Source organism: Oncorhynchus clarkii, chromosome 10, assembly GCF_045791955.1.
Source record: "Oncorhynchus clarkii lewisi isolate Uvic-CL-2024 chromosome 10, UVic_Ocla_1.0, whole genome shotgun sequence".
NCBI classification, from domain to species: domain Eukaryota; kingdom Metazoa; phylum Chordata; class Actinopteri; order Salmoniformes; family Salmonidae; genus Oncorhynchus; species Oncorhynchus clarkii.
The window spans coordinates 74,876,428-74,895,138 of record NC_092156.1 but is presented as its reverse complement, the minus strand read 5'-3'; the positions used below and the strand labels follow the sequence as shown (position 1 = coordinate 74,895,138).

Sequence of the window (18,711 nt, the reverse complement as noted above, 5' to 3'; positions counted from 1 at the left end):
CAGCTGGTTTCTCCACACATCGCGCGAAAGAAACAAACATCTTTCTGGTAAGAAGAGGGGCGGGGGCGTATGCCTTATGGCTAACGAGACGTGGTGTGGTCACAAAAGCATACAGGAACTCAAGTCCTTCTGTTCACCTAATTTAGAATTCCTCACAATCAAATGTCGACCACATTATCTTCCAAGGGAATTCTCTTCGATTATAATCACAGCCGTATATATTCCCCCCCAAGCAGACACATCGATGGCTCTGAACAAACTTTATTTGACTCTTTGCAAACTGGAATCCATACATCCTGAGGCTGCATTCATTGTAGCTGGGGATTTTAACAAGGCTAATCTGAAAACAAGACTCCCTAAATTGTATCAGCATATCGATTGCGCAACCAGGGCTGGCAAAACCTTGGATCACTGCTATTCTAACTTCCGCGACGCATATAAGGCCCTGCCCCGCCCTCCTTTCGGAAAAGCTGACCACGACTCCATTTTGTTGATCCCTGCCTACAGACAGAAACTAAAACAAGAAGCTCCCACGCTGAGGTCTGTTCAACGCTGGTCCGACCAATCTGATTCCACACTCCAAGACTGCTTCCATCACGTTGACTGAGATATGTTTCGTATTGCGTCAGACAACAACATTGACGAATACGCTGATGCGGTGTGCGAGTTCATTAGAACGTGCGTTGAAGATGTCGTTCCCATAGCAATAATTAAAACATTCCCAAACCAAAAACCGTGGATTGATGGCAGCATTCGTGTGAAACTGAAAGCGCGAACCACTGCTTGTAATCAGGGCAAGGTGACCGGAAACATGACCGAATACAAACAGTGCAGCTATTCCCTCCGCAAGGCAATCAAACAAGCTAAGCGTCAGTATAGAGACAAAGTAGAATCTCAATTCAACGGATCAAACACAAGAGGTATGTGGCAAGGTCTACAGTCAATCACGGATTACAAAAAGAAAACCAGCCCCGTCACGGACCAGGATGTCTTGCTACCAGGCAGACTAAATAACTTTTTTGCCCGCTTTGAGGACAATACAGTGCCACTGACACGGCCTGCAACCAAAACATGCGGCCTCTCCTTCACTGCAACCGAGGTGAGTAAAATATTTAAACGTGTTAACCCTCGCAAGGCTGCAGGCCCAGACGGCATCCACAGCCGCGCCCTCAGAGCATGCGCAGACCAGCTGGCTGGTGTGTTTACGGACATATTCAATCAATCCCTATCCCAGTCTGCTGTTCCCACATGCTTCAAGAGGGCCACCATTGTTCCTGTTCCCAAGAAAGCTAAGGTAACTGAGCTAAACGACTACCGCCCCGTAGCACTCACTTCCGTCATCATGAAGTGCTTTGAGAGACTAGTCAAGGACCATATCACCTCCACCCTACCTGACACCCTAGACCCACTCCAATTTGCTTACCACCCAAATACTTCCACAGACGATGCAATCTCAACCACACTGCACACTGCCCTAACCCATCTGGACAAGAGGAATACCTATGTGAGAATGCTGTTCATCGACTACAGCTCGGCATTTAACACCATAGTACCCTCCAAGCTCGTCATCAAGCTCGAGACCCTGGGTCTCGACCCCGCCCTGTGCAACTGGGTACTGGACTTCCTGACGGGCCGCCCCCAGGTGGGGAGGGTAGGCAACAACATCTCCACCCCGCTGATCCTCAACACTGGGGCCCCACAAGGGTGCGTTCTGAGCCCTCTCCTGTACTCCCTGTTCACCCACGACTGCGTGGCCACGCACGCCTCCAACTCAATCATCAAGTTTGCGGACGACACAACAGTGGTAGGCTTCATTACCAAAAACAACGAGACGGCCTACAGGGAGGAGGTGAGGGCCCTCGGAGTGTGGTGTCAGGAAAATATCCTCACACTCAACGTCAACAAAACTAAGGAGATTATTGTGGACTTCAGGAAACAGCAGAGGGAACACCCCCCTATCCACATCGATGGAACAGTAGTGGAGAGGGTAGCAAGTTTCAAGTTCCTCGGCATACACATCACAGACAAACTGAATTGGTCCACCCACACAGACAGCATCGTGAAGAATGTTCAGGAGGCTGAAGAAATTTGGCTTGTCACCAAAAGCACTCACAAACTTCTACAGATGCACAATCGAGAGCATCCTGAAGGGCTGTGTCACCGCCTGGTACGGCAACTGCTCCGCCCACAACCGTAAGGCTCTCCAGAGGGTAGTGAGGTCTGCACAATGTATCACACAACACTCATTTGCAACTGCGACCTGGCCAAGATAAAGCATAGCAGTGTGTACAGACAACACAGAGTTACACATGGAGTAAACAATTAACAAGTCAATAACACAGTAGAAAAAAATGAGAGTATATACATTGTGTGCAAAAGGCATGAGGAGTGATAAATGAAGTCACTGGAGTGATAAATGATCAGATGGTCATGTACAGGTAGAGATATTGGTGTGCAAAAGAGCAGGAAAGTAAATAAATAAAAACAGCATGGGGATGAGGTAGGTAAAAATGGGTGGGCTATTTACCGATGGACTATGTACAGCTGCAGCGATCGGTTAGCTGCTCAGATAGCAGATGTTTGTAGTTGGTGAGGGAGATAAAAGTCTCCAACTTCAGCGATTTTTGCAATTCGTTCCAGTCACAGGCAGCAAAGAACTGGAACGAAAGGCGGCCAAATGAGGTGTTGGCTTTAGGGATGATCAGTGAGATACACCTGCTGGATGGGGTGGGTGTTGCCATCGTGACCAGTGAACTGAGATAAGGCGGAGCTTTACCTAGCATGGACTTGTAGATGACCTGGAGCCAGTGGGTCTGGCGACGAATATGTAGCGAGGGCCAGCCGACTAGAGCATACAGGTCGCAGTGGTGGGTGGTATAAGGTGCTTTAGTGACAAAACGGATGGCACTGTGATAAACTGCATCCAGTTTGCTGAGTAGAGTGTTGGAAGCAATTTTGTAGATGACATCGCCGAAGTCGAGGATCGGTAGGATAGTCAGTTTTACTAGGGTAAGTTTGGCGGTGTGAGTGAAGGAGGCTTTGTTGCGGAATAGAAAGCCGACTCTAGATTTGATTTTCGATTGGAGATGTTTGATATGAGTCTGGAAGGAGAGTTTACAGTCTAGCCAGACACCTAGGTACTTATAGATGTCCACATATTCAAGGTCGGAACCATCCAGGGTGGTGATGCTGGTCAGGCGTGCGGGTGCAGGCAGCGAACGGTTGAAAAGCATACATTTGGTTTTTACTAGCGTTTAAGAGCAGTTGGAGGCCACGGAAGGAGTGTTGTATGGCATTGAAGCTCGTTTTGAGGTTAGATAGCACAGTGTCCAAGGACGGGCCGGAAGTATATAGAATGGTGTCGTCTGCGTAGAGGTGGATCAGGGAATCGCCCGCAGCAAGAGCAACATCATTGATATATACAGAGAAAAGAGTCGGCCCGAGAATTGAACCCTGTGGCACCCCCATAGAGACTGCCAGAGGACCGGACAGCATGCCCTCCGATTTGACACACTGAACTCTGTCTGCAAAGTAGTTGGTGAACCAGGCAGGGCAGTCATCAGAAAAACCGAGACTACTGAGTTTGCCGATAAGAATATGGTGATTGACAGAGTCGAAAGCCTTGGCAAGGTCAATGAAGACAGCTGCACAGTACTGTCTTTTATCGATGGCGGTTATGATATCGTTTAGTACCTTGAGCGTGGCTGAGGTGCACCCGTGACCGGCTCGGAAACCAGATTGCACAGCGGAGAAGGTACGGTGGGATTCGAGATGGTCAGTGACCTGTTTGTTGACTTGGCTTTCGAAGACCTTAGATAGGCAGGGCAGGATGGATATAGGTCTGTAACAGTTTGGGTCCAGGGTGTCTCCCCCTTTGAAGAGGGGGATGACTGCGGCAGCTTTCCAATCCTTGGGGATCTCAGACGATATGAAAGAGAGGTTGAACAGGCTGGTAAATAGGGGTTACGACAATGGAGGCGGATAGTTTCAGAAATAGAGGGTCCAGATTGTCCAGCCCAGCTGATTTGTACAGGTCCAGGTTTTGCAGCTCTTTCAGAACATCTGCTATCTGGATTTGGGTAAAGGAGAACCTGGAGAGGCTTGGGCGAGTAGCTGCGGAGGGGGGGGGGCGGAGCTGTTGGCCGAGGCTGGAGTAGCCAGGCGGAAGGCATGGCCAGCCGTTGAGAAATGCTTGTTGAAGTTTTCGATAATCATGGATTTATCGTTGCAGGTGAAAGCCTGAGAAAAATCCATTCCGGATGTGCCCCATGTTTTGAAAGCGCTGCGTTCCAATGAGTCCCTATTGAGCAGTCAATGGGCTATCAACCAGATTACTCTATTTTTCCGTATTCCCGAAGGTGTCTACAGCATTGTGACGTAGTTTTATGCATTTATGTTGAAGAATACCCATAAGCGGCTACATTGCGCAAGTGGTCACCTGATGCTGCCAGAGAGATTCTCGCGTAAAATACAGAGGAAGCCATTATTCCAATCGGTCCTACTGAAAAACGAATTGTCCCGATGGATATATTATCGAATAGATATTTGAAAAACAACGTTTGCCATGTTTCTGTCGATATTATGGAGCTAATTTGGAATATTTTTCGCCGTTTTCGTGACTGCAATTTCTCAGCCAAACGTGGAGAACAAACGGAGCTATTTCGCCTACAAAAATAATATTTTTGGAAAAAAGGAACATTTGCTATCTAACTGGGAGTCTCGTGAGTGAAAACATCCAAATGCACGTGCATTTGCAATATGTTTCAATGGGCATTTACCATCACAAATTTGTCATGCTCAAAAATCCTGCAGGAATGCAAAATTGACTGACTTGATTAACACAGGATGGCCGTGCAGTGATAGTTGTTCCTTTCCATCGCTCGTTGTGTTGACTTCATCATGTCCATTTGGTGATGTTTTTTCACAATAGAATCATATTGCAAATGCACATGCATTTGCAATATGTTTCGATGCGAATTTACCATCACGAATTTGGCATGCTCAACAGTCAAACTATACTTTGCTCAAACTATACTTTTGTCAACTTTTATTATCATAATTTTTTTTTTTACTTGTGCATAAGGCATATGTTTTGTCCATTTGCAATATGATTGAATAGGAAGTCAAAACTCAAAGTCAAAAGTCACTCTTTTTGGGGCCAAATGCCACAATAAATTTGACATGCTCAAAAATCCTGCAGAAATGCAAAATCGACTGGCCTGATGAACTCGGGATGGCCGGGCAGTGATAGTTGTTCCTTTCCATCACTCGTTGTGTTGATTTCATCATGTCCATTTGGTGATTTTTTTTTCACTATTGAATCATATTGCAAGTGCACATGCATTTGCAATATGGTTCAAATGGGCATTTACCATCACGAATTTGGCATGCTCAAAAGTCAAACTATACTTTTGTCAACTTTTATTATCATAATTTTTTAGTTATTTTTACTTGTGCATAAGGCACATGCTTTGTCCATTTGCAATATGATTTCATAGGAAGTCAAAAGTCAAAGTCAAATGTCAATTTTTTGGGGGTCAAATGCCACAATAAATTTGACATGCTCAAAAGTACTGCAGAATTGCAAAATTGACTGACCTGATGAACACAGGATGGCCGGGCAGTGATAGGTGTTCCTTTCCATCACTCGTTGTGTTGACTTCATCATGTCCATTTGGTGATGTTTTTTTCACTATTGTATCATATTGCAAATGCACATGCATTAGAAATATGTTTCAATGGGCATGTACCATCACGAATTTGTCATGCTCAAAAATCCTGCAGGAAAGCGAAATTGACTGGCCCGATGAACTCAGGATGGCTGGGCAGTGATTCTGGTTCCTCTCCATCGCTCGTCAGAGTTGATTTTAGAAGTGTCACTTTGGTGATGGTACCTCACTGATAAAACATATTGCAAATGGACAAGAGTCACCAGCAAGTCACCGTCCATCAGTCAATTAGATATCATTCTGACACCAAACTGATACAAACTGACACCAAACCCACTTTTTCCAACTCGTTTAGTAGCCAACTATCACATACTACAGAAATGGCCCAAAATTCACAACGCCTTCTATTCAAACCATGATAAAAACGTAAAACACATAGTTACGTTCCAGCTAGCGGGTCCAGTTCAGATGTCATGTGTAGGCCTAGCTGAGGCGACCCCGAATCCCAAGTTTCGGCCCGATAGGTCATTTGGTGAGCAAGACCCTAATTGGTGCTGAAAATCCACTTTTTTCCATGCCTTGCTACGGGATCCTTGAATGAGCTATCGGACAGAAACGTTGGGGTCCGTCTCTATGGGCCGAGCCGGTTTCAATGCACCTAGTCTTGAGTCTCTGAGACTTTTCTAAATGTCATCATTTTCGTAATGGTCAAAATGAATTGAAGTCATTGCAAATGTACGAGGCTGTTTCTCGGTCCGAGAACCTTCTAGAGCCATGTAACTCACCACGCACTATCGACCTGAGGTCTAGAACAGGTTTCTAAAGTTTCGGAACTCTAGGTCTGACGGTTCTTTAAAAGTTCCAACAAGGTTAACTAATGCAGGCACTGTCTGTCTCTACGCACCCCAATACGTCCCTCCTTCCAAGCTGTGTGTGATTTAGTTTTTCTTTGAAATTTTATGGGAAAAATCACTGATTTACAGTTCATGGGGGTTGCCTAATCACACATATGAAGTTTTGGAAAGATCTGACTTTTTTAACCCTTCGAAACAGCCCCTGTGACACCAATTATGGCACTTCCGGTTGGCACAGGAAGCTATAAGTCAACACATATCCTCATTGGGGTATGTTTTTACAGAATCCTGAGTTTTAAGTCTTTACGTTAAGAACTGACTGATTTACACAGGGTTGAATGCACTATTTCTATCAAACTGCAGGTAGGGTATGGATATAAACATTTTAGGGTGATTTTAACCACTTCCGGTTGGTCCAGGAAGCTTAGAATCAACACAGGTAGACCTCATAGTGGCCTAATGGATTGTCATCGAAGACAGGTTCCTACAGCATTCATAACCCACATAGGCCTCAGGTTGAATTTAGGGGTGCAGTCAATGTATTCCTATGGGGAGAGAAGTCATTGTAATCTGTGTGATCAAAAAACCCTGTTTTACTATTAAGGGTTAATGCCACACGGTCAAGGTTAGGCTTGCACAGATCGGGAGGACCTCAGGTCGAATTGTGCTTCTCACCCTAACGGTTCTCTCACTGTCACCCAAAAGCAAATGACATTTAGGGCCAGGCTTCATTTTGGGCCTACTTTTTTTCACGGTCAAGCGGGGATTCTTATTGAACTCGGCACAGTCTGGAGACTATGGTGATGCCATTTTTTGTGTTGATTTCAGAATGACATTTTGGTGATGGTCCCTCTCCGTTTAAACATATTGCAAATGTACAAAAGTCAACTAGCAAGTCAGTGTCCATCAGAGCGAGCTACGGTCAAGCGGGGCATCTCATTGAACTCGGCACGGCCTAGAGAATATGGAAATTCCATAGCAGGCTCTTTAAGCTCCGCACTTTGTCACTCCATCCTTGCTGTGTGTGTGTGTCTGTGTGTGTGTGTGTGAGAGAGAGCTTTTCTTTGACATCTGTTGGGAGAAATTCTGTTGGGACAGTTCATGGGGGTTGCCTAATCACACATATGAAGTTTTGAAAAGATCTGACCTTTTTAACCCTTGGAAACAGCCACAATTACACCATTTAAGGCACTTCCGGTTGGCACAGGAAACTATAAATATCCTGATTGGCATATGCCTTTACAGAATCCTGAGTTTTAAGTCTTTACGTTAAGAACTGAGTTATTTACGGAGGGTTTAGTGAGTGTGTGTTATTTCAGAAAATCATAGAAAATCACAGAAATCTCGCAGAGCTTCGCAGCACACTTTAAAAAGATTTGTATGAACACCCTGCAACTGGATCTGTAACAGTTTTAAAAAAAAACTATTTTTGAACATCACCAATTTGACATTGTACGATTTCTCTTAAATGACGATCGATAAATGGCTGGTTCTTTTTTTATTGACACCGGAGGCTCCTTGACTTTGACCTGAAGTGGAAAAATAATTTCTCTATTTCCATTTAGGACCTTTAATCCCAAAAAAATGGCAATAACTCACAAACCGTTGAGGCCTAGACGCCATCTTGTTCGGGGCCAACTGCCCATTATGCCAAACCTACGCTCACCAAGTTACTTCTTTGAAATATTTTCAGTTTTGGAGATAAGGCCACGTCGTGATTCGTGATATTTTGTACATTTGCAATATGATTGCTTATGCCCTCTTGTGGGATTTACAGGGACAGCGGAAAAATGACCAAAATTTGATTATTTTATAAAACGGAAACCGAATGTCCGAGAGAGTTCGTTTGATGACTTCCCGGTAGATCCGGCCCTGCCGCACGGCCCGACGCCGTCCACGAATTTTACAAACGTTTTCGGACGTCTAGTAAGGGACCGTACATTTGCAAAATGGACTTTCTCACTAACCATACGGCGAATGTCAAAATGTTCCCTTAAGGTATTCATATATGCAAATACACCAGGTGTATTTATGCAAATGAAGCACCTCTTTTATTTATTAAAATAAATACTACATATCTGAAACAATAACAAAATGAAAATATGAGTGTTATCATTCTTACAATAATTTTGGGGGAAATTGTCCAATAAATGTAAAACCTCAATTCACACCAAAATCTCAACTCCATTAATTATTAGTTTGTTCCAGTAAAATATTGTATGTGCTATAATTCAGTAAATATCTGATGGTTTATGAAAATGATAAACGTTTGGAGTATCTTCAGCCACTGTGAGGAGGCCTGCGTCTTGTGACCGTAGAATTACACACAGCACTCCTCAGACACGCCCCTCGAGAAGTGAAGTGCTCTAAACCCGAGCCAGGTCTTATGCAAATGATCAACATGTAATTTACAGTAAGTCATTTGCCTTTTTTCCAGTAAGAAGCATGTGACAAGCTGACTCTCACACAGAGCTGTTGTCACACACTTTCACACTTCTGTACTTAGTGACACCATACTGTCCTCTGATAAACAGAAAGTTGGTACAAAAGTGTGCAATGCAGTTCATGTCTCTCCACTTGTTTTGATGTAGATAGAGGATGAGGAAGAGGGAAGGAGAAGATGTGACAGTAATTGTAGACCATAGGCTCTCTCTGAAAAAAGATAGAGACATCTGAGTAACTATTATCTCTGGTGTTCATGTCATACAGGAGACAGTAAATTTAGATCTCAGGCCCTCTCTGAGAAAGACAGAGACATCTCTGAATAACTATTATCTCTGGTGTCCATGTCACAAAGGAGGCAACAGTTATTCTTTGTGATTTCACCGTCTTGCATTGAGCTACTGTTCACCCTGCTGTTGTTTTAAACATCATATCAGAGTTTCAGATTAAACCACTGCTTAAAATATAACAGGAAGTGGACCGACTGAGTTTCAAATGGTGTGAATGACATCACCACTGAAAACCCTCTGAGACAGATGCAGACATTTTGTACATTCTAATACATATCTCTGAGTAACTCTTCTCACTGAGACAGATGCAGACATATTGTACATTCTAACACATTTCTCTGAGTAACTCTTCTCACTGAGACAGATGCAGACATATTGTACATTCTAACACATATCTCTGAGTAACTCTTCTCACTGAGACAGATGCAGACATATTGTACATTCTGATACATATCTCTGAGTAACTCTTCTCACTGAGACAGATGCAGACACATTGTACATTCTGATACATATCTCTGAGTAACTCTTCTCTCTGAGACAGATGCAGACATATTGTACATTCTGATACATATCTCTGAGTAACTCTTCTCACTGAGACAGCAGAGATGAAAATAACTGTTCGATGGTGTGCAAGGTGAAATGTGTTAAACTACTAAGAGTATGAAGCACAAAAACTAAACTAATTGAAACTAAATATACAAGCTAATCTACACTGTGGTAAACTAAACTAAAATAAACTAAATATACAAACTAATCTACACTGTGGTAAACTAAACTAAAATAAACTAAATATACAAGCTAATCTACACTGTGGTAAACTAAACTAAAATAAACTAAATATACAAGCTAATCTACACTGTGGTAAACTAAACTAATATAAACTAAATATACAAACTAATCTTCACTGTGAGAAACAAACATCGTTTTCAGAAAATAAGTCTGGAGTCACATGGTAGTGGTTAGTGTCACACTATTGGTTAGACAGTTTCCCCTTTAATGAGGTTGACTGTTAAAACTGTCTCTGACATTAGACTGAGTCACACAGAGACTCCAGCTGTGCAGCGAACAGACACAAACCTACAACTGAGATAACAGCAGACTTTACAACATTAGAAGATCCAACAGTAGAAGATACAACAGCAGAAGTTACAACAGTAGAAGATACAACAGTAGAAGATACAACAGTAGAAGATACAACAGTAGAAGTTACAACAGTAGAAGATACAACAGCAGAAGATACAACAGTAGAAGATACAACAGTAGAAGATACAACAGTAGAAGTTACAACAGTAGAAGTTACTGCATTTCAACCCACGTGTGTAAAGATGTCAGAGGAAATCTATGAAAACGGCGATAGATTTAGTGGCAAAAAAATATATAAAATAAATAAAATAGAGACCATGGACATTAATGATCAAATATACAACAACGAAAGACCCGTCATGCCCTGCAAGAAGAATGGAGTTGGTGATCAACATTCAGGTAACAGTTTAACCTGGTGTATTGCTAGATGCTGACACACACTTACACCCCAACACACACACGCACACACACACACACACACACACTCACACACACACACACACACACACACACACACACACGCACACACACACACACACACACACACACACTCACACTCACACTTACACCCCAACACGCACACACGCAAGTTTTTTGCACTACATTTTGTGCACTGTCTATATGCACACACGCTGGATTCCACAACAGACTCACACACACTGACACTGACACCACACACACACACACACTGACACACAGACACACAGACACACACTGACACCACACACACACACACACACACACACACACACACACACACACACACACACACACACACACACACACACACACACACACATAGACACACAGAAATGTCTCATTTACATAAAAATTCACACCCAAGTCAATACGTGTTAGAATCTCCTCTCATGCCTTATGCGCATGTAATTAAAAAAATATATATATGATAAAAAAATTGGACAAAAGTATATTCATACAGCTCTTACACATGTGTAATTGACAGAAAAATCGAAAGAATTTCGAAAAAAGGCCCAGAAAGCACTTTTTTAAGGGGTGAAAAGTTTTTGAAAAAAATATCCTTTTTTCAAAAATTTTCTTTTGGATGTTGACTTGGGTTGCATTTCCAATATGAAAAACCCCGGTGGAGCGCACTCGCCCCCTGTTGGATTTTTGAGGTGTTACAATTGGCAATTGCCATATGGCATTTGCCATATTCTTTGCACGAATCAACGCCGCTTTGGGTGGTATTGGACATCGTGTACATGGTTTGTCCAATGCCAATATCTTGCCATTCATTTTTGTACAATTCAGGGGGGTATTCCCTTACAGCTGTGAGTCTCTGGGTAAGTCTCTAAGAGTCATTACAGCTGTGAGTCTCTGGGTAGTCTCTAAGAGTCATTACAGCTGTGAGTCTCTGGGTAAGTCTCTAAGGGTCATTACAGCTGTGAGTCTCTGGGTAAGTCTCTAAGAGTGATTACAGCTGTGAGTCTCTGGGTGAGTCTCTAAGAGCTTTGTACACCTGGATTGTACAATATTTGCCAATTTATTATTTTCAAAATTCTTCAAGCTCTGTCAAATTGGTTGTTGATCATTGTTTGTCAACCATTTTGAATTTGTCTTACCATAGGTTTGAAAGCAGATTTCAATCACAAATGTAACTTTGCAAACTCATTTGTAGATGTGGCCTTGTGTTGTAGGTTGTCTGGTGGAAAGCAGACTGAAACAGGTTTTCTTCTAGGATATTTCCTGTGCTTAGCTCAATTCTATGATTTTATTTTATCCTGAAAAACTACCCAGTCCTTAAAAATTACAAGCATACTGATAACATGATGCAGCCCCCACTATGATTGTAAATATTGAGAGAAGTACTCAGTGATGTTTTGGATTGCCCGCCTGTATTCAGTACAAAAAGTGAATCGACACATTATTTTTGCAGTATTACTTTAGTTAAGAGTCATTACAGCTGTTCCACAAGCTTCCTTTATTTCACTCTGTCAAGTAGATTAGTGTTGTGGAGTAACTACAATGTTTAAAAAAACAACAAAATTATTCCTGATCTTTCTAATATCTCTCAGATAGAGGACAGACACTTCAGAACAAACTTCCTTCTGATATTTCTGGGGACTTTCTGTTGTTCCACGTAGTGAATCTGTTATTCAATGTGTTTCTATTGGCTAATAGCAGCAATGACTATCTGTTATTCAATGTGTTTCTATTGGCTAATAGCAGTAATGACTATCTGTTATTCAATGTGTTTCTATTGGCTAAGAGCAGTAATGACTATCTGTTATTCAATGTGTTTCTATTGGCTAATAGCATTAATGACTATCTGTTATTCAATGTGTTTCTATTGGCTAATAGCAGTAATGACTATCTGTTATTCAATGTGTTTCTATTGGCTAATAGCAGTAATGACTATCTGTTATTCAATGTGTTTCTATTGGCTAATAGCATTAATGACTATCTGTTATTCAATGTGTTTCTATTGGCTAAGAGCAGTAATGACTATCTGTTATTCAATGTGTTTCTATTGGCTAATAGCATTAATGACTATCTGTTATTCAATGTGTTTCTATTGGCTAATAGCATTAATGACTATCTGTTATTCAATGTGTTTCTATTGGCTAATAGCAGTAATGACAAATTCAATGCTTCATGCAATCATTTATATATATAACAGTATATATAACAATATATATATATTAAATTCAGTCAGTATCAATAAAATGTGGAAAAATGCACTTTTCAGAAGGCACTGTAGATAGCTCCCTCAATTACCTCGTACCCCTACACATTGGGGTGGCAGGTAGCCTAGTGGTTAAAGTGTTGGACTAGTAATAGCAAGATTGCAAGATCGAATCCCTGAATCCCTGAGCTGACAAGGTCAAATCTGGCCTTCTGTCCCTGAACAAGGCAGTTAACCCACTGTTCCCCGGTAGGCATTGTAAATAAGAATTTGTTCTTAATAACTGACTTGCCTAGTAAAATAAAGGTAAAAAAAGTAAACCTTGGCTTGTTACTGGTACTCCCTGTACATAGCTACCTCTATTACCTCGTACCCCTTCACATCAGCTTGGTACTGTTACTCCCTGTACATAGCTACCTCTATTACCTCGTACCCCTTCACATCAGCTTGGTTCTGTTACACCCTGTACATAGCTACCTCTATTGCCTCGTACACATCGGCTTGGTACTCCCTGTACATAGCATGGTAGAGTGGCCAGACGGAAGCCACTCCTCAGTAAAAGGCACACATCATCCCGCTTGGAGTTTTCCAAAAGGCACCTAAAGACTCTCAGACCATGAGAAATAAGATTCTCTGGTCTGATGAAACCAAGATGGAACTCAGTGACAAAGTCCAGAGTTATGTGTGACCAGGGGCGACTGGATATGGGAAGAGGTTGAAGGAGACCAGAACTGGGTGAGAGAGGTTATATAACCAGCTAAAGGGGAGAAGAGCGCTAGAATGGAGGTAGATGTGCAGTCGTACGGCCGATGAGGCAGCAGCGATAGGACGTGGTGCTTGCTGAACACAGGAGCTAGATCGTGACCCTCTGGAGGAACTGATGACAGGACAGGACGTGGTGCTTGCTGAGCACAGGAGCTAGATCGTGACCCTCTGGAGGAACTGATGACATGTCAGGAGGTTCTGGAATAGACTGGGGCACAGACAAGGCAGGGGCAGAATGTAGACCATTCTAGTGACAAAATGATCTCCAAGTGGTTACCCTTCCAGCGTTCCAGTCGATCTGAGGGTTGTGGAACTTTAACCATGGATGGCCAAGAACCAGGGGAGAGTGAGGACAGTCGATTATGTGGAAAGTGATCCTTTCCTGGTGGTTTCCAGAGAGATGCAGGATGACAGGGACGGTCCTCTCCCAGACACGGACGAGGAGCTGTCCGTTGAGAGCGTTGGCATCGAGGGGTGAATCGAGTGAAACAGAGTCCAGGCCCAACTGGGTAACGACACCACGGTCCAGGAAACTCTGAGTCGATGATAGCAGGCATGGGAAAGGCCTGACTCTGCCACACGAGGGCACCGTCAAGCAAGGGTCTGGGGGGTCTGGGGGAGAGATGGGCAGGCGATTTGGCTCAACGGTAGGTCCCCCACTACTGCCGAGCCACCACTTTTGCTGGACGCAGGGAATAAGTGGAGACAAAGTGACCAACCTGGCCACAGTATAGGCAGCTTCTAGTGTTGATTCACCGCTGCCTCTCCTCTGGAGAGAGACGAGCCGAGCTGCACGGAGGCAGCCAGTCAGGAAGGAAATCTTGATCCGTTGTTGTATCTTTAAATCTGCATTGATGGAAAAGGACCCGTAAGTCAGCATTTCACTATACAGTATAGGCAGCTCCTATGGACACAAAAGTAGACACAAATACAACTCTGATAATAATTTGTTCTTCAGTGTTTTGTCAGTGGTGGAAGAGATACTCTGGAGCTGCTGCAGTGTGTCTGGGGCTGCTGTGGGTTCTCCTACTGGCTGGGATCATAGGCCTGTTTCTCTACCGTGAGTTTGACATGTTCTCACTCAAACATTCTTCATCATCAGTGGTGTAATGATCAGGGTTCAATTACATTTATATTCCAGTCAATTACATTTACATTCCAGTCAATTACATTCAGAAAGTTCACCAACATCAAATTCCAAGAATTGTAAATCAAATGAATTCCTGTGTATTTCCTGATTTGACTGGAATTGAAATGCAACTGACCCCTACTATGGTAAAGACTGATGAACATTTCCACTGTTACAATGATCTCATTATTTCAGAGAGAAACCAGTTGACCTGTTCCAACACCCTGACCAAAGAGGGAGACCAGTTACAGACAAGCGACACCAACCTGACTGCAGAGAGAGACCAGCTACAGACTAGCAACAACACCCTGACCAAAGAGAGAGACCAGCTACAGACTAGATACAACACCCTGACCTTAGAGAGAGACCAGCTACAGACCAGTTACAACACCCTGACCAAAGAGAAAGACCAGCTACAGACCAGATACAGCACCTTGACCAAAGAGAAAGACCAGCTACAGACCAGTTACAACACCCAGACCTCAGAGAGAGACCAGATACAGACCAGTTACAACACCCTGACCAAAGAGAAAGACCAGCTACAGACCAGATACAATGCCCTGACCAAAGAGAGAGACCAGCTACAGAAAGAGACAAAACGTCTGAAACAATCTTTAGTTGAGAAAGGTGAGTAAATTGTCTAATGACTGTTCTGTTTGACAGTCTCTGTATCAGTTCACATGCTTACAAACAGGAAATTCAACTTTAATTAAATAAAAAATGTAAGAAAAAATGTATGACTTCCAAACTGTCCATTAGTTAGTTCCTGTCTTCCTTGAGTGTCTGCTTGATTCTTAATTCAATGTTGTATGTTCAACTTATAGTGTGTCCGGAAGGATGGAAGAAGATTGGTAGCAGTTGTTACTACGTCTCTACTGAGAAAAAATCCTGGGAGGAGAGCAGACAGGACTGCAGAAATAGAGGAGCAGACCTGGTGGTCATCAAGAGCCAAGAACAACAGGTGTGTGTGTGTGTGTGTGTGTGTGTGTGTGTGTGTGTGTGTGTGTGTGTGTGTGTGTGTGTGTGTGTGTGTGTGTGTGTGTGTGTGTGTGTGTGTGTGTGTAAGGAAGAGAGAGAGAGAGAGAGATTAAGCCCCACCCTCTTCAACATACATATCATTGAATTGGCACTAGAACAGTCTGCAGAACTGAATGAGAGACAGACAGACAGACAGACAGACAGACAGACAGACAGACAGACAGACAGACAGACAGACAGACAGACAGACAGACAGACAGACAGACAGACAGAGTGAGAGAGTGAGAGAGTGAGAGAGTGAGAAAGAGAGAGACGAGTAGAAAGAGAGAAATTTGGAACTCACTAAACAAACAACAAAACAAGGAGTTATCTATCCATAATGTAGATGAGTAAACCACTTCTCCAATCTTTTTGGCTATTTAACGAAGAACAAACAGCAAAAACATATACATGACCAAAAACAAATCTTAGAATCAACTATTAAAGACTTCCAGATCCCACTGGACTCAACAATTACATTGAATGAACTACAGGACAAAATACAAACCCTCCAACCCAAAAGGGCCTGTGGTGTTGATAATATCCTAAATGAAATTATTAAACAGACAGACCACAAATTTGGTTTTACTTATTTATTTGGTTTTTAATTTAATTTACTCATTAACATCATCCTCAGATGGGGTGGGACAGGGATGCAGCTTAAGCCCCACCCTCTTCAACATATATATCAACTAATTGGCGAGGCCACTAGAACAGTCTGCAGCACCCGGTCCTCACCCTACTAGAATCTGAAGTCAAATGTCTACTGTTTGCTGATGATCTGGAGCTACTGTCCCCAACAAAGCAGGGCCATCAGCAGCACCTAGATCTTCTGCACAGATTCTGTCAAACCTGGGCCCTGACCTGGGCCCTTTATTTCACTATTGTTTATTATCTATTTCACTTGCTTTGGCAATGTTAGCATATGTTTCCCATGCCCATAAAGCGCTTAAATTGAAATTGAATTGAAATTTGAGGAGAGGGAAAGAGAGAGAGAGAGTGATAGAAAGCAGTAATGGGTATGTTTTAACAATGTTGTATCTCTCCCACAACTACAGACATTAGTCAATTGGTTATGTGGAGTATATGACTATGTCTGGATTGGTCTGACTGACTCTGTTTCTGAGGGGACCTGGAAATGGGTGGACGACACACCACTGACCACAAAGTAAGACATTAATGAATTCTGTGTCACTATGACATCACTGTCTGGAGTAGTATGTTCAGAATGGACAGCCTGATTCTGTGTTGTTTCTTCTACAGGTATTGGAACAGTGGACAGCCTGATTCTATGTGTTGTTTCTTCTACAGGTATTGGAACAGTGACAGTCTGATTCTGTGTTGTTTCTTCTACAGGTATTGGAACAGTGGAGAGCCTGATTCTATGTGTTGTTTCTTCTACAGGTATTGGAACAGTGGACAGCCTGATTCTATGTGTTGTTTCTTCTACAGGTATTGGAACAGTGGACAGCCTGATTCTATGTGTTGTTTCTTCTAAAGGTATTGGAACAGTGGAGAGCCTGATTCTATGTGTTGTTTCTCCTACAGGTATTGGAACAGTGGACAGCCTGATTCTATGTGTTGTTTCTTCTACAGGTATTGGAACAGTGGACAGCCTGATTCTATGTGTTGTTTCTTCTACAGGTATTGGAAAAGTGGACAGTCTGATTCTATGTGTTGTTTCTTCTACAGGTATTGGAACAGTGGACAGTCTGATTCTGTGTTGTTTCTTCTACAGGTATTGGAACAGTGACAGTCTGATTCTGTGTTGTTTCTTCAACAGGTATTGGAACAGTGGACAGCCTGATTCTATGTGTTGTTTCTTCTACAGGTATTGGAACAGTGGACAGCCTGATTCTATGTGTTGTTTCTTCTACAGGTATTGGAACAGTGGACAGCCTGATTCTATGTGTTGTTTCTCCTACAGGTATTGGAGAAGTGGACAGCCTGATTCTGTGTTGTTTCTTCTACAGTTATTGGAACAGTGGAGAGCCTAATGGTGGTGGAGCAGAGAACTGTGTGTATTTCTACTCTTGGTCAGCAGACACAGGAGAATGGTGGGACTATTACTGTTACTATAAATTCAGATGGATCTGTGAGAAATAGGATTCATCCTCGGTACTCTCTGAACTGCTTAATAGGATTATGCTCAGTGCTATATATCGTAATACATTTTCTGCTTATTCAATTTACCTTGTCAAGAACATAGAATATATAACAAGACAAATGTATAACACATTATAAAAAACTATATGCAATAACAATACAATGAATTGATAAGAGAAGGACTGTTCTGTCTGTTGTTGAGGAAATTCACCACTAAGGACTCAAATTCAAAGGAAATTAATCAATATGTATTATCACAGTCACAGAGGTTCACTGACTCAATACAATCCTGATGTTAATGTTTATTATTATTACTTTTTACTTTAGTCTACTTGCTAAATATTTGTCTTAACTCTTCCCGAACTGCACTGTTGGTTAAGGGCTTGTAAGTCAGCATTTCACGGTAAAGTCTACACTTGTTGTATTCGTGGCATGTGACAAATAAAGTTTGATTTGATTTGAAGTCATATAAGCACGGTTGGTTCCTGCATGAGACTGACTGATACCACACCAGGCTTCTTACCTTGAAACTGAGATACTCCTTTTGGTTCCCAGAGCAATGTTCTGGGTGTACTGGGAAAATGCTTGTACAGTGAGTGTAAGGGATGTCGTCCTCCTCTTCTGAGGAGGAGTAGCGAGAAAGATCGGAGGACCAAAGCGCAGCGTGGTAAGTGTTCATGATGATTTTAATTAAAGAAAGCACTGAACA

At 42.5% G+C, this 18,711-nt stretch overlaps 1 protein-coding gene across 1 annotated transcript; it reads left to right on the top strand.

The window, feature by feature from the left end:
- Window positions 1-10,278: 10,278 nt before the first annotated feature.
- Window positions 10,279-18,462, top strand: LOC139419734 (C-type lectin domain family 4 member M-like). Its single transcript, XM_071169727.1, has 6 exons — window positions 10,279-10,737; window positions 14,709-14,810; window positions 15,075-15,506; window positions 15,704-15,840; window positions 16,955-17,064; window positions 17,870-18,462. Exons 1-6 carry the CDS (start codon window positions 10,581-10,583, stop codon window positions 18,000-18,002), a joined length of 1,071 nt encoding a protein of 356 aa, XP_071025828.1. The 5' UTR covers window positions 10,279-10,580; the 3' UTR covers window positions 18,003-18,462.
- Window positions 18,463-18,711: the final 249 nt, after the last annotated feature.